The sequence below is a fragment of the Erythrolamprus reginae genome, chromosome 1 (genome assembly GCF_031021105.1).
Source record: "Erythrolamprus reginae isolate rEryReg1 chromosome 1, rEryReg1.hap1, whole genome shotgun sequence".
NCBI classification, from domain to species: Eukaryota; Metazoa; Chordata; class Lepidosauria; order Squamata; family Dipsadidae; genus Erythrolamprus; species Erythrolamprus reginae.
This window is the reverse complement of record NC_091950.1, coordinates 16,698,442-16,721,310: the sequence shown is the minus strand read 5'-3', so window position 1 is coordinate 16,721,310 and position 22,869 is coordinate 16,698,442. Positions and strand designations below refer to the sequence as shown.

Sequence of the window (22,869 nt, the reverse complement as noted above, 5' to 3'; positions counted from 1 at the left end):
TCCCTCTCCTTCCTTACTTTCTCCCTCCTCCCTCTCTTTCTCTCCTTTCCTCTCTTACTCTTTTCTTCTTTCCTTCCTCTCTCCTGCCTCTCTCTCCTTCCTCCCTCTCCTTCCTTCCTTCTTTCCTCTCTCCTTCTCCCTCTCTTTCTCTCCTTCCTTCCTCTTCCCCTCTTTTCTTCCTTCCTCCCTCTCTCCCGCCTTCCTCTCCTTCCTTCCTTCCTTCTTTTCTCCCTCCTTCTCCTTCTCTTTCTCTCCTTCTTTCCTCTCCCCCTCTTTTCTTCCTTCCTCCCTCTCTTCCTCCACCTTCCTTCCTTCCTTTCCTTCTCCCTCCTTCTCCCTTGTTCTCTCCTTCCTTCCCCCCATCTTTTCTTCCTCCCTCTCTCCCTCTTCTCTCCCTCTCCTTCCATCCTTCATTTATTCATTTCTTTCTCCCTCCTTCTCCCTCTCTTTCTCTCCTTCCTGCCTCTCCCCCCTCTTTTCTTCCTTCCTCTCTCCCTCCTCCCTCTCCTTCCTTCCTTCCCTTATTTCTCTCCCTCCCTTTTCTCCTTCCTTCCTTTTCTTTTCTTTGTCTTTCCCTTTCCCTCCTTCCTTCCTTTCTTTCTATCCTTTCTCTTTTTTCTCTTTCTTTTCTTTCTCCGTCTCTTTCTCTGCAAGCTAATGAGAGGAAAAGAAAAAGGCCTGGGACTTTTATTTTTTATAACCTGCTTTGACGGTTTGTATAAACTGAACCCTGGACTATAAACTCATTAATAAGTAAATAGTCTTCAAATTCTAGGCCAAGAAGGCTACAGATGGTGGATATGAGGAATCAAATGGCGCTATCCAGATAACCTGACCCAGACCTTTGCATCACAGACTGCTTTAAATCCCCCCTTTCCTCCCCACTCACCTGCTTTCCCCATCTCACCTGCTCCTAACTGCTCCAGACTGGAATCTCCGCCCTGGCCTTTATTTATATCCAAATATACCCCAGAAGGAAAGCACTTCCTGTTCTTTCTGCTTGCTGCCCTTGACAAGAGGAATGATCTTGACAGGCACCCATTTGTTCAGGAGATCTGGATCATCATCCCCTCCAAAATCTGACATCCATAGAGCAGATCTGGGTATTTTACCTGTGCTAGGTGAGTGTGCTGGAATTGCAGTCTCGTGGCATGGTTTGGGGTCTGGCTGAAGCTTGCAGACTTATTTTTTTTTTCCAGGGATCTGAAATCCACCTCAATCTTGCTTTGGAAGGGGAATAAAACCAAGAATCCTGGTGATAAAATTTGCCTAGGAGATTCCTCACTTCTCACAAGGCAAAATGGAAGTGTCTTATCCTTTTGTCTCTCGCCTACAAAGTTCAGGTGGAAAGTTCTCATATAATTTGCCTTTTTCATTAGAGCAGGAGTTATCCAACCTTGGCAACTTAAAAACCGGTGGACTTCAACTCCCAGAATTCCCCAAACAGTCAGCACCTCTGAGGTTACTATGGCTGGCTGGGGAATTCTGGGAATTGAAGTCCACACATGTTCAAGTTGCCAGGGCTGGACATCCCTGCCTTAGAAGCAACAGCTGGTTTCAGCTTCTTTTGACACTTAGGGGAAAAGTTAACTCTTTTGTTAAAATAGGGCAATGAAGCAAATTCTTTCTCTCAGTTAATACAATCGTCTCCAGCTTGCTTCTTGGAAATTGTGATTAGTACTGTAGTTTCAAGCTTCTAGTCCTGCTGAAGGATTGTGCTCAAAATGAGGCCCTGGGTTTTGAATTAAATTAACACCAGGCATTGCCAACCCATTTTAGATTATAACCCTGAGTCTTAATTATTTTTAGAAAGAAAGAAAGAAGGAAGGAAGGAAGGAAGGAAGGAAGAGAAAATGAAAGACGAAAAGAAAGAAAGAGAAAAAGAAAGAAAGAGAAAGAAAGAAAGAAAGAAAGAAAGAAAGAAAGAAAGAAAATCCCTCAAAGTTATTTAGATCAGCCTCCTTCAACCTGGAACCAGACTAATAGTTCAGAATCTCATATAATTTAGAATTTGCTTACTTCAATTTGCTTAATTTAAGATTTGCATAGCGCTGAGGTGACCAGATTGAAAAAAAAACCCCATGGATTTAAATTATGATATGGGAAATGACGTTGAAGGCTCTTTTAATATCGTAATTGCAGCCCACTGTGTATTTAAATATACTATCTCCCTTGGAATAATATTTTTAGCAACTGTCATTATAATTTGTCCTTTAAATGTGAATATAACTGGCTCAATTCCAACTGTTAATCATAATTAATTATCTGGAATTCTATCTCCCTCCTGGGCTGTGGTTTGCCACCCACTCCTAAAGAGCTTCCAGAAGTGTCCACAAAATTCAGAAAACCCGTGAAAGATAAGAGGAATTGTTTTCACTCTAAGCCAGGTATCTATGGAGATTCTTGGTTACCAGAAAGTCCATTTGACTCTTGAAAAAAACAACCTTTGGAATGTATAAATATGTATGTTGTTGACATGTTATTGACATAAAAATGGAAATTGTGGATATTAATGTAATGTAATTATAAATCCAGCAAGTCTGAGTAAACAGATCTCTAAAGATCTCCCAGGAGCTCTGGAAATAAAGGTTCACAGGCCACCCATCCTCAACTTTTCATTGTGCGAATCCGGTCAATTGTGGCTTATTTGGTGAACAATACCTTAGTGTGATGTTTGAATATAACTTTCTCCCTTGAGCCAAGCTTTGAACTCCTGCTCATTACTAAAGGGCTGTCTGTTGTTGCCATGCCAACAGTGCAGAAGTGGTTTGCCATGGCCTTCTTCAATAATGTTTTTCATTCTCTTGGCTACTCTTCTACTGTTCCCTATCCATGAATTAGCCAGGTCCAACTTGGTTTAATTGGGGGCGAGGGTGGGGGATTATCCAAGATCAGCTATTCATGGCCGAGTAGAGTAGAGTAGAATAGAATAGAATAGAATGTGCGAGTCTGCGGAGAGGGGCGGCATACAAATCCAATAAATAAATTAATAAATAATAATAATAATAATAATAATAAGAAGAAGAAGAAGAAGAAGAAGAAGAAGAAGAAGAAGAATAGAATAGAATAGAATAGAATAGAATAGAATAGAATAGAATTCTTTATTGGCCAAGTGTGATTGGACACACAAGGAATTTTTCTTTGGTGCAAATGCTCTCAGCGTACATAAAAGAAAAAGATACATTTGTCAAGAATCATGAGGGACAACACTTAATGATTGTCATATGGGTCAAATAAGCAATGAAGAACAATCAAAATTAATAAAAATCTTAAGGCTACAAGCAACATTACAGTCATACAGTACTAAGTGAGAGGAAAAGGATGATAGGAATGATGATGAAAAAAAACTAGTAGAAATAGAAGTGCAGATTTAGTAAATAGTTTGACAGTGTTGAGGGAATTATTTGTTTAGCAGAGTGATGGCTAAACACATCATTCTGGTGTCTAGTTGTCTTGGTGTAGCGACGTTTTGAGGGTACAAGTTGAAAGAGTTTATGTCAAGGATGCGAGGGGTCGATAAATATTTTCACAGCCCTCTTTTTGACCTATGAGGTATACAGGTCCTCAATGGAAGGCAGGTTAGCAGCAATTGTCCGTCTTGGAGTGAGCGGCATATAATTGCAACAAATAAATAAATATTTTCTGCAGTTCTGATTATCCTCTGAAGTTTGTGTCGCTTATGGCCTGCAACTCCCAAAGGTAATTTTTTAAAGAGGCAACTGGACTTCCTTCTGGAGAACGCCGAGAAGCCCCCCGGCTGTTTAAAAAGGTGACAGCCAGGTGGTGACGCTTCTTGGCGGCCTCTCGAACTCAAACCCGAACTTTGCCGAACCTCTGGGTTCAGGTTTGGGAGAATGCTGAGCAGCCCCCCGGTTGTTTCAAAAGGTGACAGCCACGTGGTGGCGCCCAAAGGAGCGCTGTTTTTGCTTTTTTTTTTTCCTTGCACGCATTACAGTGTTCCCTCAATTTTCGCGGAGATGCGTTCCGAGACCGCCTGCGAAAATCGAATTTCCGTGAAGTAGAAATGCGGAAGTAAATACACTATTTTTGGTTATGAACAGTATCCCAAGCCTTCCCTTAACACTTTAAAACCCTAAATTGCAATTTTCCATTCCCTTAGCAACCATTTAGATTATTACTCACCATGTTTATTTATTAAAGTTTATTAAAAAATATATTTATTAAAGGCAGATGAAGGTTTGGCAATGACATATGATGTCATCAGGCAGGAAAAAACCCACAAAGTATTTTTAAATTAATATTTTTGAAAAACCATGGTACAGTGTTCCCTCGATTTTCGCGGGGGATGCGTTCCAAGACCGCCCGCGAAAGTTGAATTTCCGCGAAGTAGAGATGCGGAAGTAAATACACTATTTTTGGCTATGGACAGTATCACAAGCCTTCCCTTAACACTTTAAACCCCTAAATTACCATTTCCCATTCCCTTAACAACCATTTACTCACCATTATTACTGGTACTCACCATTGAATAAGACACTTAGTGATCCTGATATTTATAAACATAATTATTTATTAACAATAATTTTTTTTTTTTTTTATTTGCAAAAATTATTAGTTTGGCGATGATGTATGACGTCATTGGGTGTGAAAAACCGTGGTATAGGGGGGGAAACGCGAAGTATTTTTTAATTAATATTTTTTGAAAAACCGTGGTACAGTGATCCCTCTATTATCGCGAGGTTTCCGTTCCCAGACCCCTCGCGATAATCGATTTTTCACAATGTAGGGTTGCGGAAGTAAAAACACCATCTGCGCGTGCGCGCCCTTTTTCCCATGGCCGCGCATGCGCAGATGGTGGAGTTTGCGTTCCCCGCCGCCCACGCAAAGGGGAAACCCCGATTCGGCTCCTCGCTGCTGCTGCGCTACCGAGCAGATCAGCTGTTGGGCGGCCGAAGGAACCTTCCCTGGGTCTTCCCCTCTTGCTGGCGGGCGGGCGAGCGGCGGGCATCAGCGAGGAGCCGGGGTTTCCCCTTTGCGTGGGCGGCCGGGAAGACCCAGGTTGGGGGTTTGGGGGGGTGCTGGGAAGCCCCCCATGCTGGCGGCGACCTTTTAAAACAGCCGCGCGGCTTCCCAGCTGAGTCCTGAAGCCAAACGCCAAAGGTGAACTTCCGCGTTTGGCTTCAGGACTCAGCTGGGAAGCCGCGCGGCTGTTTTAAAAGGTCGCCGCCGGCATGGGGGGCTTCCCAGCACCCCCCCGAACCCCCAACCCGGGTTTGGGGGGGTGCTGGGAAGCCCCCCATGCCGGCGGCGACCTTTTAAAACAGCCGCGCGGCTTCCCAACTGAGTCCTGAAGCCAAACGCGGAAGTGGTTTTTTTTTTTTATTAATTTTTTTTTAAAATCGCGATATAGCGTTTCGCGAAGATCGAGATCGCAAAACTCGAGGGATCACTGTATAGACTTTTCACAAAGTTTGAACCCACGAAAATCGAGGGAAGACTATAATCCCTTTTACATTGTTTCCTATGGGAAACATTGTTTCGTCTTATGGACCTTTCGCCTTACGAACCTGCTCCTGGAACCAATTAAGTTCGTAAGACGAGGTATCACTGTACTAACAAGTTGCCTCTAGAAATAGCATCCTAGAGATACTTGATTGAGATTCTCCAAAGACACCAAGGGGTCTGAAAGTAAATTGGGACAACTGAAGGACATTTTGACACCATTCTCAGCTGGGCCTGGAACTTTTATTTTAAAAGGCACCTTAACTTCGTTACTGCTACATAACGATAATATGGAATGGAACGGCTTGCCTCCAGAAGCTGTGGGCACTTCATCACTGGAGGGTTTTAAGAAGAGACTGGACAATCACCTGTCTGCGATTGTATAGGGCAGTGATGGCGAACCTATGGCACGGGTGCCACAGGTGACACATGGAGCCATATCTGCAGGCACGCAAGCCATTGCCCTAGCTCAGCTCCAGTGTGCATGTGTGTGCCGGCTAGCTGATTTTTGGCTCACACAGAGGCTTTGGGAGGGCATTTTTGGCTTCCAGAGACCCTCCGGGGAGATGGGGAGGGTGTTTTTAGCCTCCCCTGGCTCCAGGGAAGCCTTTGGAGCCTGGGGAGGGTGAAACATCAGCCTACTGGGCCCACCTAATTTGGGAAACAGGCCGTTTCGGGCCTCCAGGGGGTAGGGGAAGCTGTTTTCGCTTTCCCCGGGCATTGAATTATGGTGTGGGCACTCACGCATGTACAATAGTGCACACACAAACTCTTTCGGCACCCGAGGGAAAAAAGGTTCGCCATCACTGGTATAGGGGAATGATAGCAAACCATTTTTACCTTGGGTGCCAAAAGCAATGTGTTCATGTGCTATTGGCCTTCTCCGGGTCCCGTCGACTAAACAATGTCGTTTGGCGGGCCCCAGGGGAAGAGCCTTCTCTGTGGCGGCCCCGGCCCTCTGGAACCAACTCCCCCCGGAGATTAGAATTGCCCCCACCCTCCGTCTTTCGTAAACTACTCAAAACTCATTTATACCACCAGGCATGGGGGAGTTGAAATATTCCTTCCCCCTAAGCCATTACAAGTTATGCATGGTATGTTTGTGTGTATGTTTGGTTTTATAAATAAGGGTTTTTAGTTGTTTTATTATTGGATTGTCACATGCTGTTTTTATCATTGTTGTTAGCCGCCCCGAGTCTACAGAGAGGGGCGGCATACAAATCCAATAAATTATCATTATTAAATTATTATTATTATTATTGTGCATGCATAAGTGCCCACACCCATAATTCAATGCCTGGGGAGGGCAAAAATGTCCTCCCACATCCCCCCGGAGGCCTTCTGAAAGCCAGAAATGGCCACTTTACCAACTTCTGGTGGTTCCGATAGGCCTGTTTTTTGCTGTCCCCAGGCTCGAGTTTACCTGGAGAGGGTGAAAATACCTTCCCCTGCCCTCTTGGAGGCCCCCGGAAGCTGAAAATGTCTTCCCAGAGCTTCCGTGGGATCCGAAAATCAGTTGGCCAGGGCACATGTTCGCACTGGAGCGGAGGGAGGGCAACGGCTCATGTGCCAGCAGATAAGGTTCCTTGTGCAACGCGTGCCATAGATTCACCATCACTGGTTTAGCATCTCCTGCTTGAGGGGGGGCTGGACTAGAAGACCTCCAAGGTCCCTTCCAACTCTAATCTATTCAAGGGCATGATTGCAACAAACGTGAGCTGCTAGCATAACAAATCACTGTATTTTTGCAATATTTTCCATCGCAGCCGAAAGCCACCACGCTCAACGCCATGGAGAAAGAAACGGTCGTAACTCTGCTCAGCGGCACCCCCGGTCAAGCCCCACGGCTGTGCCGAGTCAGCCTGGCCAGCCTCGCAGTTTTCCGACTGGGATTCCTGGTGTTAGGCGCCACGACGGTTTGGCGGGACGAGTCGGCGGACCTGCGGTGCAATTCCACCCAGCGGAGCTGCCTGCTTGCTTGTTGGGATGAAACCTTCCCCATCTCCCCTTACAACCTCTTCCTGCTGCAGGTGGCCAGCCTCCTGACCCACGGCTTGGCCTGTGTGTTGCTGTTTCCTTCCCCGGATGTCCAGCGCAAAGGCCTGCGGGGCAGCGGTCCAGAGTTCAGATTGCATTTGGTCAACCTCTTGGCAAAGATTCTCCTGGAGGGCCTCTTCGTCTTGACCTTCCATAGCCTCTACAACCAATATCCAGAGACCCTTTACTTCCCACCGTCTGCGTCTTGTCCTGAAGCCACACGGTGTACGATCCAGGGGGCCAACTGGAAGGAGGCGTTCGGCCTCTTCATAGCCGCGGCATCCTGGGCTTCTATCACGGTGGCCGCCGTTGCTTTGTGTCTTGCGATCAGGGAAATGCTACAAACCGCCCGCTCGGCCTGCAAAATGTCTCCAATGGGAAGGCCTCTTCTGAGTTCGGTGCGCTCGCCACCTTCCGAATGGGACCCAATGTGGAAGAGATCTTCCAGCGGGGGTCCGGTTTAAGGCGTCTGGTCATTTGGAAATCTTCGTCGTCACCTCAGCGGCCTTGTATGGAGATCAACCGCTGGAAGTCCTCAACTGACCAGGACTGGGACCAGAATTTGTTCTTTAGCAAAAGCAGTTGTGTTCCATTTTAAAACTTTTTTCTCATAGTTGTTAATTGTGTGGTTGTTAAGCAAATCCAGCTCCACCCCCCCAAATTGATTTTGCTCATCAGAAGCCGGAAAAGATAAGCTCAGACGATGATGTGACATCTCAATGCTGCAACATCATAAGGACATGAAAGTTGTTGAGAGCTCAGAAATCAGATTGTGAAACTAGAAACATAGATTGACAGCAGAAAAAGACCTCCTGGTCCATCTCGTCTGCCTTTATACTATTTCCTGTATTTTATCTTAGGATGGATCTACGTTTATCCCAGGCATGTTTAAATTCCGTTACTGTGGATTTACCAACCACGTCTGCTGGAAGTCTTTTCTGATAAGTTTTATGCTTAAGACCTTCTACCATTTTTGTAGCCCGTCTTTGGACCCGTTCAACTGTGAGGGATGCTGCGGTGGTCAGAAGTGCAGGTCTTAAAAGTCACCGTCTTTCAAAGCCACCGTAACTTGGAACGATTGGTTAAAGAACGTTTGGTAAATTAATGATGGTTAAGTCAAGAATTACCTGCACAGGTACCTTACAAGGAGGTGGTGGTAAATATGTTGAAAGTTTGGGACCTTGTGGTGCTCCATCACCATCAAAGCGACTGTGGGCTTATTTATCTATGCAGGGTTTGAAATGCAATCTGTCTGTATCAGAGGTCTTCAAACGTGGCAACTTCTAAAACTCCACAATTCTCCAATCAACATAGGCTAGTAATGCTAGTTGGTTGACATTGGGATAGTCCAGAGGTCTTCAAACTTGGCAACTTTAAGACTTGTGGACTCCAACTCCCATAGCTGGCTGGAGAATTCTGGGAATTGAAGTCCACAAGTCTTAAAGTTGCCAAGTTTGAAGGCCTCTGCACTACTTGATGAACTGAAAATCCTACACACTCAAAAGCCAGACGTAAGTGAGTCAGGGGCCTTCTTACTCAGAGATCAGACCAAACCAGCTGTTTGGGAAATGTTTTTATTTACACATAAAAATACCCTTCCCCAAAACTCTTTTATTTCAGAGGAATGAACCGAGAGGAGTGGGTGGCTCCGATTCCAGGTCGGCCGTGTTTCACCGGCTTGTATGTGATGGAAAATTCTCCCAAATAGTGGCCAATCATTTCAGGCTGAAAGAGGAAAAGAAAAACAAATTAGGTTTATTATTTATTTGTTTTATTAATTGGATTTGTATATGCCGCCCCTCTCCGTGGACTCGGGGCGGCTCACAACAAACATAGAATACATAGTAAAACAATTTGATCCAATTATCTTTGCCGTCAGGCCTGGGGCCACTAGATCTATCCCCCTGACCAATGAGTCTGTTTAGAGTGACCTGAATGAATGATAAATTGAATTTTTAAAAAGTTTTTAGGATCCTTTTAAGTCTTTTTAAAAGGATCCTAAAAACTTTTAAAAAATTCAATTTATCATTCATTCAGGTCACTCTAAACAGACTCATTGGTCAGGGGGATAGATCTAGTGGCCCCAGGCCTGACGGCAAAGATAAGTGGGGAGAGCTAGTTCCAGAGGGCTGGGGCCCCCACAGAGAAGGCTCTTCTCCTCTGCCCCGCCAGCCGGCATTGTCTGGCTGACAGGACACTGAGAAAACCCACTCTGTAGGATCTCACTGGATGCTGGGATTCGTGTGGCAGAAGTTAAGATTTGTCTCCATCAAAAATGTAACAGAAGTGGAGTCTTTCGGCAGGAAAATTGGGAGAGTGGTAGTTTTATAAATTAGGCGGAAAATAGGCATGAGGGACACAAAAGGAATATCAAAGTACATTTTTCTGTTAATGCAACAAAACAAAACATTAGCTTCAGAACTAAAGTACAGCTTGTCTTCAACTTACATTCTTTTACTGACTGTTCAACATTACAACAGTATGGGGGAAAAGTGAATTATGACCCATTTTCACTCTTATAACCATTGCAGCATCCATGTGGTCGGTCACATGATCAAAATTTAGATGCTTGGCAACTGGCATGCATTTATGACGGTTTGCAGTGTCCTGGAGTCACACGATCCACTTTTGTGACTTTCTGAAAAGCAAAGTGGATGGGGAAGCCAGATTCACTTAACAACCATGTTACTAACAAGTGCAGCGATTCATTTAATAACTCAAGCAAGAAAGGTTGCAAAATGGGGCAAAAAGTCAAATTTTTCACTCAGTAACAAAACTTTTGAGTTCATTTGTCGTATGTTGAGGACCACCTGCATCAGGATGTCCAGGGGGAAAGCATTTTGAAATTCCAACATTTCCCTGTAATTTGTGATCTAGTTAAGGCGCAGTTGTAGATGGCGTCATACTAAACGGCTAAGCCATGGAGAAATATCTGTAACTGAGGAAGCAAGTTGTTGCCACAATTATGCTCATTTTTGCTTGACTCTGACAAGTAGTGCAATCCGTTTTTTTAAATAAATGATTTTTCCGACTTTTAAACATTTTAATAGTTTCTTTTTTCCCCCTGATTCGTATTTTCCGGCCTATAAGACGACTGGGTGTATAAGACGACCCCCTAACTTTTCCAGTTAAAATATAGAATTTGAGATATACTCGCCGTATAAGACTACCCCTCTTCTGACTGTCAAAAACTGAGTCTAGGTCTATGATGTACTTGCATTGAGAAAAAAATCATTTCTGAACATGATAACACAATATTTTAATTACTAATGATGAAGATCTTATTGTTAAAATTATGAATGAATTATTTAGAGAGAGAGAGCCAAGTGGGAGCACTCTTCTGTCTATCTCTCCATATGTCTCTGTCTATCTGTCTTGTCTGCATCTCATATTTTTCCTCACCACAATTAAGTTTATTATTATAACTCATCATAATTTGTCAACACAAAAAGGTGAACCTGGCTATTTTTCTTTCTCCTACCATCTATTCTGTAGGCATCTTTCAGTCTAACATGCAGTATGCTGACACCTATGTGAGAATCTATTATGGAATGAGAATCTGTATGTGATATCATGATATGGCAATCCAAACAGCCCATCCATTTTTTCCTCTTTCCGCACTTTCTGTCTTTATCCTCTTGCAATGTCACTTAAACAGATTTTAACTTGTCGGGTTTAATTAGTGACCCTGCCAATTTTCAGTACTGTGCAGCGTGCTATGATACAGAGCAGGGTGAATAATATGACCTCAGCTTTTAAAGTTATTTTAAAATGTTGCCTAAGAAATATGGAAAGATGATTCTTTTTGGAGGAAAAGTACATTTTCAATGGTTAAACATAAGAACAAATACAAACAGGCAGAAATAAATGCATCCAGTTTAACATTCAATCATTTCCCTGGCTCTTTTTATTGAAATGAACAAGTTCATACATTCAATTTTGCAACCACTAATAATGTTGGTCAAGTAGGTACAAAAATACCTGGGGAAATGATCAAAGTCTTTCTCTCTGCCCCTCTCTCTCCCTCTCTTTCTCTCTCTTTTTTTTGCTTTCTCTCTTTCTCTCCCCCTCTCTCTCCTTCTCTTACTATCTCTTTCTCTCTCTTTCTGTCTCCCCTCTCTCTCTCCCTCTCTTGCCATCTCTTTCTCTCCCTCTCTTTCTCTCTCTCCCTCTCTTGCTCTCTTTCTCTCTCTCTTTCCCCCCTCTCTTTCTCTCTGTCCCTCTCTTGCTAACCCCGTCTCCCTCTCTTGCTATCTCTTTCTCTCCCCCCTATCCCTCTCTTTCTCTCTCCCCCTCTTGCTATCTCTTTCTCTTTCTTTCCCCCCTCTCTCCCTCTCTCTTTCTCTCTCTCCCTCTGTTGCTATCCCCCCTCTCTCTTTCTCTCTCTCCCTCTCTTGCTATCTCTTTCTCTCTTTCTTTCCCCCCTCTCTCCCTCTCTTTCTCTCTCTCCCTCTCTCTTTCTCTCTCTCCCTCTGTTGCTATCCCCCCTCTCTCTCCCTCTCTTGCTATCTCTTTCTCTCTTTCTTTCCCCCCTCTCTCCCTCTCTCTTTCTCTCTCTCCCTCTGTTGCTATCCCCCCTCTCTTTCTCTCTGTCCCTCTCTTGCTAAACCCGTCTCCCTCTCTTGCTATCTTTCTCTCCCCCCTCTCTTGCTATCTCTTTCTCTCCCCCTCTCTCCATCTCTCTTTCTCTCTCTCCCTCTCTTGCTATCTCTTTCTTTCTCTTTCTGCCCCCCCTCTCCCTCTCTTTCTCTCTCTCTCCTTCTCTTTCTCCCTCTGTTGCTATCCCCTCTCTCTCCCTCTCTTGCTATCTCTTTCTCTCCCCCCCTCTCTCCCTCTCTTTTTCTCTCAGCAGCGGCAGCAGGGTGATCAGCTGTGAGGCGGAGCTACGGAACCGAGGCACCGACGGCGGCGGCTAGACATGTCGTGTGTGGGCGAGCCTGCGCTCTGCGCAGCCGCGCCCAGCTAGGAGGCGGTGTTCCCACCCCCCACCCCCCAGCTGAAACTGACGTCCGGCCGGGGCGATTCTTCCTCGGCCGGACAGGCACGCTTGTGCTGCCAAAGGCAGCGTGTGGGCGAGCCTGCGCTCCGCTCAGGCTCGCCCAGCTGGGAGGCGGTGTTCTCGCCCCTCCCAGCCATCGCAAATATCGGCGCCACTGTCCTATATCCGGCGTATAAGACGACCCCCCACTTTGGAAAAGATTTTCAGGGGTTAAAAAGTCATCTTATATGCCGGAAAATACGGTATTCCATTTTTTTTCACAAATTCCCTGATATTTCCCAAACTACCAATTTCCCTGATTTCCCTGTTTTCAGGTTTGCTGGATACACTGCGTATATAAATGAAAAAACCCTCCCTGACAATATTCCACAAGATTGGAATATTGTCTAAAGAGGTTTAGCGACACAGGATGGATTTGGAAGGGGAATTGAGTCATTCAAATAGTACAGTGTTCCCTAAGTTTTCGCGGGGATGCGTTCCAAGACCGCCCGCGAAAGTCGAATTTCCGCGAAGTAGAGATGCGGAAGTAAATACACTATTTTTGGCTATGAGCAGTATCCCAAGCCTTCCCTTAACAGTTTAAACCCCTAAATTGCAATTTCCCATTCCCTTAGCAACCATTTAGATTATTACTCAACATGTTTCTTTATTAAAGTTTATTTAAAAAAATATTTATTAAAGGTGGACGAAAGTTTGGTGATGACATATGACGTCATCGGGCAAGAAAAACCGTGGTATAGGGGAAAAAACCGCAAAATATTTTTTAGTTAATATTTTTGAAAAACTGTGGTATAGACTTTCGTGAAGTTCGAACCCGCAAAAATCGAGGGAACACTGTACTGATTCCCCCCCCCCTCTCATTTGCCATTACATAATAATCCCAACTTGTTAAAATCTTGCCGATGTACTTGCTATTCTTGTTTATAAATAGTGGGATTGTTCGAAGGTCAGTTGGCGACTGAAGCAACTTATGCGGAATAAAATAAATTTGACTAAATCAGGGATTCTATTCCTTCCAGGATTTGGTGCAGCTGCCAAATCATTTCAAACAGAATTTTGCTTCTCCTTTTCCTTGCTCATATTAAGTTTCAAGGTCTAAATTGGGCAGCTTTTAAGACCTGTGGACTTCAACTCCCAGAATTCCCCAGCCAGCCAGGGAGAATTCTGGGAATTTAACTCCACAGGACTTAAAAGTTGCTAGGTTGGACACCTGTGGTCTAATCCTAACCACAACCGGTACTACATGTCAGGAAAAGTAAAATACAGTGGTACCTCGTGATACGAACCCCTCGTGATACGAACCCCTCGTGATACGAACCCGGGATTCAGAAATTTTTTGCCCCTTCTTACAAACTTTTTTCAGCTTACGAACCCACCGCAGATTGCAAAATGGCGCTCCACTGGGCGCCACCGCCCGGCTGTCACCTTTTAAAACAGCCAGGGGCTTCACGGCGTTCTCCCAAACCCAAACTTTTCGGATTCGGGTTTGGGAGGCCGCCGAGAGAAGCACCGCCGCCTGGCTGTCACCTTCTGAAACAGCTGGGGGGCTTCTCGGTGTTCTCCTGAACGCCGAACCCGGAAGTTCGGGTTCGGGAGGCCGCTGAGAAGCGCCCAGCTGTTTCAGGTTAGTCAGGCTGCGCCGCTCGGCGGAGCGCTGTTTTTACAATCGGCGGCGGCGTTTTTGGCCGATCTGGAGGCTAGAAAGGAGGTGGGGAATCCTAATAGGGAATTCCATGGGTGGAGCTTTGACGGCACAAAGACTGTTTCAGAAGGTGACAGCCGGGCGGCGGCGCTTCTCGGCGGCCTCCCGAACCCGAACCCAAAAAGTTCGGGTTCGGGAGAACGCCGAGAAGCCCCCCGGCTGTTTTAAAAGGTGACAGCAGGGCGGCGGCGCCCAGCAGAGCGCCATTTTGCGATTTTTTTTTCTTTTTGCACGGATTAATCGCTTTTACATTGTTTCATATGGGAAACAATGTTTCGCCTTACGAACCTACTTCCGGAACCAATTAGGTTCGTAAGACGAGGTATTACTGTACAATAAAAGGAGCGATCTTGATTCAATCGAGGTCATCTCATTGAGAAAATTTTCTCCGTTGCTTCATTTTGATGTGGCAATTATGGCATCCTGTGCCTTCCTAGAGGTCGGCCCACTGGGGGAGGGCAGTTTCCCTTCAGTGTCCCCCTTCCAACAAAGATAAAGGAACTGCGCTCTTTCATCAACCGCTTTGTATTGCCTGCATAAACATGGCTCATTTGGTGGGGTCTAAAATGGACCCCTTCCTCCCATCGCAGCCCGGTTGCTCACCTTTATCTCCACTTGGTTGAAGGTCTTTCCGTTGTACACGCCCACCATGCTGCCCACCATCTCTGGAAGAATGATCATGTCGCGCAAGTGGGTTTTCACCACTTCCGGCTTTTCCAAGGGAGGGGCGTCCTTCTTGGCCTTGCGGAGACGTTTCAGCAGCGAGTGCTGTTTGCGGCGCAGGCCACGGTTCAGCCTCCGGCGCTGGCGGGCGCTATACAACTGCATCAGCTGCTCACTGGGGAAGGAGGAGAGAGGCCCCGTCAGGTCAAAAAACGATGCCTGCCAACCAACACGAATTAAGTTCAAGGGACCCTGCAGGACAGCGAAAAGTTTTTTCCAACTGGAAATTGGGTGGACCTCGGAATGTGAGCCAAATTCTGCGGGGTGGGGCAGCCTGTAGAGTGCTGTACTGCAGGCCAGTGAAGCTGACTGTAGGTCTGTAGGTCAGCGGTTCAAATCTCACTACTGGCTCAAGGTTGACTCAGCCTTCCCTCCTTCTGAGGTGGGTAAAATGAGGACCCGGATTGTGGGGGCAAATATGCTGTCTGTTAAAAAGTGCTATTGCTAACATGTTGTAAGCCGCCCTGAGTCTAAGGAGAAGGGCGGCATAAAAATTGAATGAATGAATGAATGAATAAATCTGTAGGAGTAGAGCAAGCACAGCTAGAGATGGAGTTAAACATGTCATCAGCTTAGAGTCCTTTCATTGCCACAAGCAACCCAAGTCCAGCAACCTCCTTGAATTCTCTTGACCCTTATCTTACTCCGGGTGATGCTGTGAATTTATACTATGATAGGATGAATGTGGATGGTTGTTTTTTTTAAGTATTAGGGTTTTAGATTCATTTTAGATTTTGGGTTTCTGATATGTTTTATCTTTGTATTTTGTATTTATCTTATTGTGAGCCGCCCTGAGTCTACGGAGAAGGGTGGTGTAGACGTCCAAACCAACCAGCCAACCAACCAACCAATTTAATGCCAATTCCGATTTGAACTTTATTATTATATTATATTATTATTATTTATTGGATTTGTATGCCGCCCCTCTCCGTAGACTGACCAGATTCTGTCTTGAGCAATGAATCTTTTTGCATTGCAACGTTAACATATGGTCCTGATCCTTTGTGTGTCAACCTTGAAGCTGACCTGACCGAAGTCATCTTGGAGCTGAGGGCTAGGAAGCGGGGGAATTAAGATAGTTGGGACTCTGTAGCCAAAACAAAACAAAACAATTTCTCTTGGCAATCCAGGACATTCTCACACCTGGTGGGAGGAAGGGGTGATGTCACTAAGCAACCAGATGGGGCTGTGATTGGACCATGTGACTGTTTTGGGAAAGTGAAAAAAAACCTTTTAATTAGGTGAAAATCATGGGAACCCCCAGTGGTACCTCGTGATACGAACCCCTCATGATACGAACCCCTCGTGATACGAACGTGGGATTCGGAAATTTTTTGCCTCTTCTTACGAACTTTTTTCAGCTTACGAACTCACCGCAGATTGCAAAATGGTGCTCCGCCGCCCAGCTGTCACCTTTTAAAACAGCCGGGGGGCTTCTCGGCGTTCTCCCGAACCTGAACTTTTTGGGTTCGGGAGGCCGCTGAGAAGCGCCACCGCCCGGCTGTTTCAGAAGGTAACAGCCGGGTGCTTCTCGACGGCCTCCGGAACCTGAACCCGAACCTCCAGGTTCGGCGTTCAGGAGAACGCCTAGAAGCCCCCCGGCTGTTTCAGAAGGTGACAGCCAGGCGGCGGTGCTTCTCGGCCTCCCAAACCCGAAAAGTTCGGGAGAACGCCGAGAAGCCCCCCGGCTGTTTTAAAAGGTGACAGCTGGGTGGTGGCGCCCAGCGGAGCACCATTTTGTGATTTTTTTCCCCTTTGCACGCATTAATCGCTTTTACATTGTTTCCTATGGGAAACAATGTTTCGTCTTACGAACTTTTCGCCTTACGAACCTACTTCCGGAACCAATTAAGTTCATAAGACGAGGTATTACTGTACTTCCAATAAAGTGATGCTTTAACGAATCCACCTGCCTCCGAGTTTTGCTTGCTATGGATCTATTACTTGGAACCTTGACATTGTGACTGACAGGATCAGTATCAACGCCTCTAACTCTTACAAGAAAAGTAGAATTCTTCCCAAATTGTCTGAGACTTAAAAGAAAAAATAACGCTATCAATAATGCAATGAGCATCATTTTCTCCAATCAACCCACTCCAATCCACTTCCAATTCAAGATTTTCAAGAAATGCTTTTGATCTAGATTGGGCTCCAGAGTTTTACTTCCGGACCAGGTCTATCTTTTAAAGCCGCAAGCTCCTCGCTAAACACGTTCAGACTGAATCTTCATCATTATGCTGGCTGCCAAATCTGAAGTAAAGGAGCCGAGGCGGATAAATGAGAGAAGACAGATCTTACTAAGACATGTCGAGGAGCTGGTCCAGGTCCACACCTCGGTAGGTGAATTTCCTGAAGGTTCGCTTCTTTTTCTGCTCCACTTCCGCCTGTTGCAAAAACAGAAACACACATTTATTTATTTATTCATTCATTTATTTATTGGATTTGTATGCCGCCTCTCTCCGTAGACTCGGGGCGGCTAACAACAGTAATAAAAACAGCATATAACAATCCAATATTAAAGCAGTTAAAAACCCTTATTATAAAATCAAACATACATACAGACATACCATGCATAAAATTGTAAAGGCCTAGGGGGAAAGAGTATCTCAGTTCCCCCATGCCTGGTGGCAGAGGTGGGTTTTAAGAAGCTTACGAAAGGCAAGGAGGGTGGGGGCAATTCTAATCTCTGGGGGGAGTTGGTTCCAGAGGGCCGGGGCCGCCACAGAGAAGGCTCTTCTCCTGGGTCCCGCCAAGCGACATTGTTTAGTTGACGGGACCCGGAGAAGACCCACTCTGTGGGACCTAACTGGTCGCTGGGATTCGTGCAGCAGAAGGCGGTCCCTGAGATAACTGTATCCTGAGATACGGAGAAGAAGTAAGGTAACCTGGACGTTATGTACTCCTATGTCTTTGACTCCAACCTATTATGCATCTGGCCAAAGATAACTTATGATTTAATATATCCAGTCAAGTGTGATTTATTCAAACTAGAAAACTTCATTCAGAGAAATTGTGGCTAATCACACTATGTAGGACTGGATAAAACATATCAAGAATGGTTGCAGGAACCGGGTATGTCTAGTTTAATGAAAAGAAGGACCAGGGGAGACATGATAGCAGTCTTCCAATATCTCAGGGGTTGCCACAAAGAAGAGGGAGTCAACCTATCCTCCAAAGCACTTGAAGGAAGGACAAGAAAAAATGAGTGGAAACTAATCAAGGAGAGAAGCAACCTGGAACTAAGGAGAAATTTCCCAACAGAACAATTTATTAGTGGAGCAACTTGCCTCCAGAAGTTGTGGGTGCTTTAATACTGGAAATTTTAAAAAAGAAATTGGACATTCTTGTCTGAAATGGTTTAAGGCTGTAAGCTATAAGCTCACCTCCAACTTATGTGGAGGCTCTTACAGGAAGTTTTAGGCCTCTGGAGGGCAGGGGAGGGAGTTTTTGCCTTCCTCAGGCTCCAAGGCCTCCATGGTCCTTTCCAACTCTGGTATTCTGTAGGGCAGTGTTTCCCAACCTTGGCAACTTGGAAATATCTGGACTTCAACTCCCAGAATTCCCCAGCCAGCATTCGCTGGCTGGGGAATTCTGGGAGTTGAAGTCCAAATATCTTCAAGTTGTCAAGGTTGGGAAACACTGCTGTAGGGGATGTAGAAAGTGCAATTGAGAAGTTTCCCGAAGTTGGTGGTCCTTGAGAGGAAGCATGAAATGAGCCCCTCCTAGTGTGTGTGTGTGTTCCCACACATGTACAAATGCTATTGGGATGAGGAGATCCCACAGGCATTCAGGTCCTGAGTCATGAATAGAATAGGATATAGAATAGAGAATAGAAAAGAATAAGAGTTGTAAGGGACCTTGAAAGTCTTCCATTCCAAACGCCTGATTAGGCAGGAGACCCGATGCCTGTGATGGCAAACCTGTGGCACACACAGCCATATTATATTGGAGGGCTTGCAAGACTTTGCCCTGTGTAAGCCAGCTAATTTCCGACCTTGGAAAAGGCCATTTTGTCCTCCGGATGCTCCAGGGAAGTATCCCTGAAGCCCTGGAGGCAAAACAACTGCCCAACGGACAAACTAGATGTTCGGAAAAACCCACTTCCTGTTTGCCATTGTGCTGGTTTTTTTGCACTCTGGAGCTTCAGGAAGCCTCCGGAGGGCAAAAAACAACACAACGGCAATTCAATTAAATTCAATAGATTTGTATGCCGCCCCTCTCCGAAGACTTGGGGCAGCTCACAACAGTAATAAAACAATATTAACGCGAAACAAATCTAATATTAAAAGAAGCATATAAAACCCTATCATATTAAAAAGCAAACAGCAAACAGGAAGTGCGTTTTCCTGAACCTCAGATTTGCCTGTTAGGGCATTTTTTTCACTGTGGCGAGTGTGTGAGTGCATGCGCAGTTGGGAGGGGTGTGGGCACGTGCGTGCATGCTAGCACGCCCCCTTTCACCATTACTGCCCTATACCATTTCATACAAATGGTTATCCAACCACTTATTAAAAACCTCCAGTGTTTGGCGCATTCTCAACTTTTGGAGGCTACAATACTGGAAGTTTATAAGAAGGGATTGGACAGCCATTTGTCTGAAATAAAATTTACAGCCCTTATCCTGCTCACCAAAGCAAGCCATGCTTTCCCATCACTCCAATGGATCCACATTCTGGCTACACTTGCCCCTCCACCCAAAAAAAAGAATGCAATTTCCACCCCAGCTATCGCCCTTTCCACAAACGCTTGTGTGTTTTAGAGCCCATTATCTCCAACCATCTTTCAGCTGTGGCGAGGGGGGCGTTTGCCCAGGTTCGCCTGGTGCACCAGTTGCGGCCCTATCTGGACCGGGACTCATTGCTCACAGTCACTCATGCCCTCATCACCTCGAGGTTCGACTACTGTAATGCTCTCTACATGGGGCTACCTTTGAAAAGTGTTCGGAAACTTCAGATCGCGCAGAATGCAGCTGCGAGAGCAGTCATGGGCTTACCTAGGTATGCCCATGTTTCACCATCACTCCGCAGTCTGCATTGGCTGCCGATCAATTTCCGGTCACAATTCAAAGTGTTGGTTATGACCTTTAAAGCCCTTCATGGCATCGGACCAGAATATCTCCGAGACCGCCTCCTGCCGCACGAATCCCAGCGACCGATTAGGTCCCACAGAGTGGGCCTTCTCCGGGTCCCGTCAACTAAACAATGCCGGTTGGCGGGTCCCAGGGGAAGAGCCTTCTCTGTGGCGGCGCCGGCTCTCTGGAACCAACTCCCCCCGGAGATTAGAACTGCCCCTACTCTTCCTGCCTTCCGAAAAATCCTTAAGACTCACCTTTGCCATCAGGCATGGGGAAACTAAACATCTCCCCTGGGCATGTTAATTTATACATGGTATGCTTGTGTGTGTGTTTGCTATTACATGGGGTTTTTCTTAAATCGTTAAATATTTTAATTAATTGGATTGTTGTGACTGTTTTTACTTGTTGTGAGCCGCCCCGAATCTTCGGAGAGGGGCGGCATACAAGTCCAACTAATAATAATAATAATAATAATAATAATAATAATGGGGAAGGAAATCCATAGAATACGGGGTAACACGCTCAACGCGCAGAGGTCCACAACTTGTAATGGATACACAAAAAGGAAGAAATTCAGAGAGCGAGGCAGGAAACCCCCTTGCTATAAAAGTCTCCCCCACATTTCTCTCTTGGCCATCAGCAAGCTGTAAATTCAAGTACTAAAATGCTATTAAAAGACTCAAGAAATAAAATATAGAGAATAGAATATAGAATAGAATATAAAATATAGAGAATAGAAATATAAAATATAGAGAATATAATAGAATATTGATTATAGAGAATAGAAATATATAATATAGAGAATATAATATAGAGAATAAAATATACTGCTCAAAAAATTTAAACTAATACATAAATTGAATTAATAAATCCAAACCACGTGCATTATGCACATTTATTTATTCATTGCATTCACCTTCCTTTTCTGGCTTTGGGCAACTCTGATAATGCTCAGAGGCACTGCTTTTCTACGCTTTTTCCAGATCTCCCTAGATATTAGGCATACAACTATTATTATTATTATTATTATTATTATTATTATTATTAAGTTTGATGTACTTGAAGTTATATTGTTTTTTAAGTGTTCCCTTTATTTTTTTTGAGCAGTATGCATACATATACAGTACAGTATATATATAAATATAATACAGTGGTAATAATAATAATACTAACAACAACAACAACAACAATAATAATAATAATAATAATATACTGGATAGGAACTCCTGCTTAAGCGGGGAGGTTGGACTAGATGACCTAAAATGTCCCTTCCAACTCAAACAAAGAAACAAATATGAATAAAATAAATACTGTTCTGAGGCTTTTATGACAGCTCCTCTCCCAAATTATAGTTCTGGCAGGATATACTACTCTGTTGGGTCCACATAATGCTCGCCAGCCATTCCTTCGGCTTTGGCTCATCTCTCTTCTGACATTTTCTCCCGATTTTTCCCTTCTTTCCCGTCTCGGCTCTTCTCATCTCCTTCCCCCATCCCTTTTTCACAACCAAAGCCACCCAAAGGGCCGCCCTTCCTCTCCCTACGGTCGGATGGATGCCGATTTCAACGCCCGAGCGAAACCTCCACCAAAGAATACGCACCATCTTAGCCGCAGTCTTCTTCGAGAAAAGGCCGAACTCCCGCGCGACCCGAGCTCTCGGTATCGCGAGAAACACCAGTTCCGGTCGCACGAGAATGATGACTTGCCTATGCTTCTCCCTCCCTTCCCTCTCGTTTCGAAGAGATCGCTTCCGCCCACAGTTGGGAAAGGACATGACGCGCATGCGTAAACTTCCTAAAAGAAATGTTTCTCTTTTACCAGTAGCATGTATATAAATATTGTTATATCTTTGTATACCACCAATGCGTACTTGACAAAATAAATAAATAAAATAAAATATTATTGGGCGGTGTTTTTTTTTTTTTTTTACCACTTCGATTCCTCCATCGGACACTATTACCTCAACAATGGAAAATAAAGCACGGCGAATGGGAATATTCGTTATGGACATTGGTATAATTTCAAGATGCTGGAATACTAATTACGGAAAAGATTTAGGACGATTTTATAAAATCTCTTCGGAATGAGGGTTTTAAGACGCTTCTGCTGGGATTTTTAAAACCTAGAAACATAGATGATTGACGGCAGAAAAAGACCTCATGGTCCATCTAGTCTGCCCTTATATTATTTCCTGCATTTTATCTTAGGAAGGATGCATATATGTTTATCCCAGGCATGTTTAAATTCAGTTACTGTGGATTTACCGTGTCCACTGGAAGTTTCTTCCAAGCATCTACTATTCTTTCAGTCAAATAATATTTTCTCACGTTGCTTCTGATCTTTCCCCCAGCTAACCTCAAATTGTGCCTTCATGACATCGGACCAGAATATCTCTGGGACCGTCTTCTGCCACACGAATCCCAGCGACCAGTTAGGTCCCACAGAGTTGGCCTTCTCCGGGTCCCGTCGACTAAACAATGGCGTTTGGCGGGACCCAGGGGAAGAGCCTTCTCTGTAGCGGCCCCGACTCTCTGGAACCAACTCCCCCCAGATATCAGTTGCCCCCACCCTCCTTGCCTTTCGTAAGCTCCTTAAAACCCACCTCTGTCATCAGGCATGGGGGAATTGAGATATCCCCCTCCCCCTAGGCTTATAAAATGTATGCATGGTATGTCTGTATGTATGATTGGTTTCTTAAATTGGGGTTTTTTTACATTACTTTTAATATTAGATTTGTTCATATTGTCTTTTTGCTATTGTTAACCGCCCTGAGTCTACGGAGAGGGGTGGCATACAAATCTAATTAATAAAATAAAATAAAAATATATTAGTCTCCCTTTTCATTAGCATCAAAAATGTTACATATAGAAT

General features: G+C 44.8%; 2 protein-coding genes across 2 annotated transcripts; one reads left to right on the top strand and one right to left on the bottom strand.

The window, feature by feature from the left end:
* The first annotated feature begins 935 nt into the window (after nt 1–935).
* LOC139163948 (gap junction beta-3 protein-like) lies at nt 936–9,429 on the top strand. The gene is made up of 2 exons (XM_070745330.1): nt 936–1,121; nt 7,230–9,429. The coding sequence occupies exon 2, from the start codon at nt 7,254–7,256 to the stop codon at nt 7,962–7,964; it is 711 nt and encodes a 236-aa protein (XP_070601431.1). The 5' UTR covers nt 936–1,121; nt 7,230–7,253; the 3' UTR covers nt 7,965–9,429.
* Nucleotides 9,059–21,787, bottom strand: RPS15 (ribosomal protein S15). Its single transcript, XM_070745344.1, has 4 exons — nt 21,599–21,787; nt 17,223–17,308; nt 14,805–15,039; nt 9,059–9,225 (listed from the first exon to the last, which is right to left on the bottom strand). The coding sequence occupies exons 1-4, from the start codon at nt 21,779–21,781 to the stop codon at nt 9,112–9,114; spliced, it is 618 nt and encodes a 205-aa protein (XP_070601445.1). The 5' UTR covers nt 21,782–21,787; the 3' UTR covers nt 9,059–9,111.
* Nucleotides 21,788–22,869: the final 1,082 nt, after the last annotated feature.

Coding starts and splice junctions, on each gene's coding strand:
- LOC139163948 (XM_070745330.1), top strand. CDS start 7,254: ATGGAGAAAGAAACGGTCGTAACTCTGCTCAGCGGCACCCCCGGTCAA.
- RPS15 (XM_070745344.1), bottom strand. CDS start 21,781: ATGCGCGTCATGTCCTTTCCCAACTGTGGGCGGAAGCGATCTCTTCGA. Junction 17,309..21,598: donor AGAAGACTGCGGCTAAGATG/GTGCGTATTCTT, acceptor TTTTTGCAACAG/GCGGAAGTGGAGCAGAAAAA. Junction 15,040..17,222: donor CAGCTCCTCGACATGTCTTA/GTAAGATCTGTC, acceptor CTCCTTCCCCAG/TGAGCAGCTGATGCAGTTGT.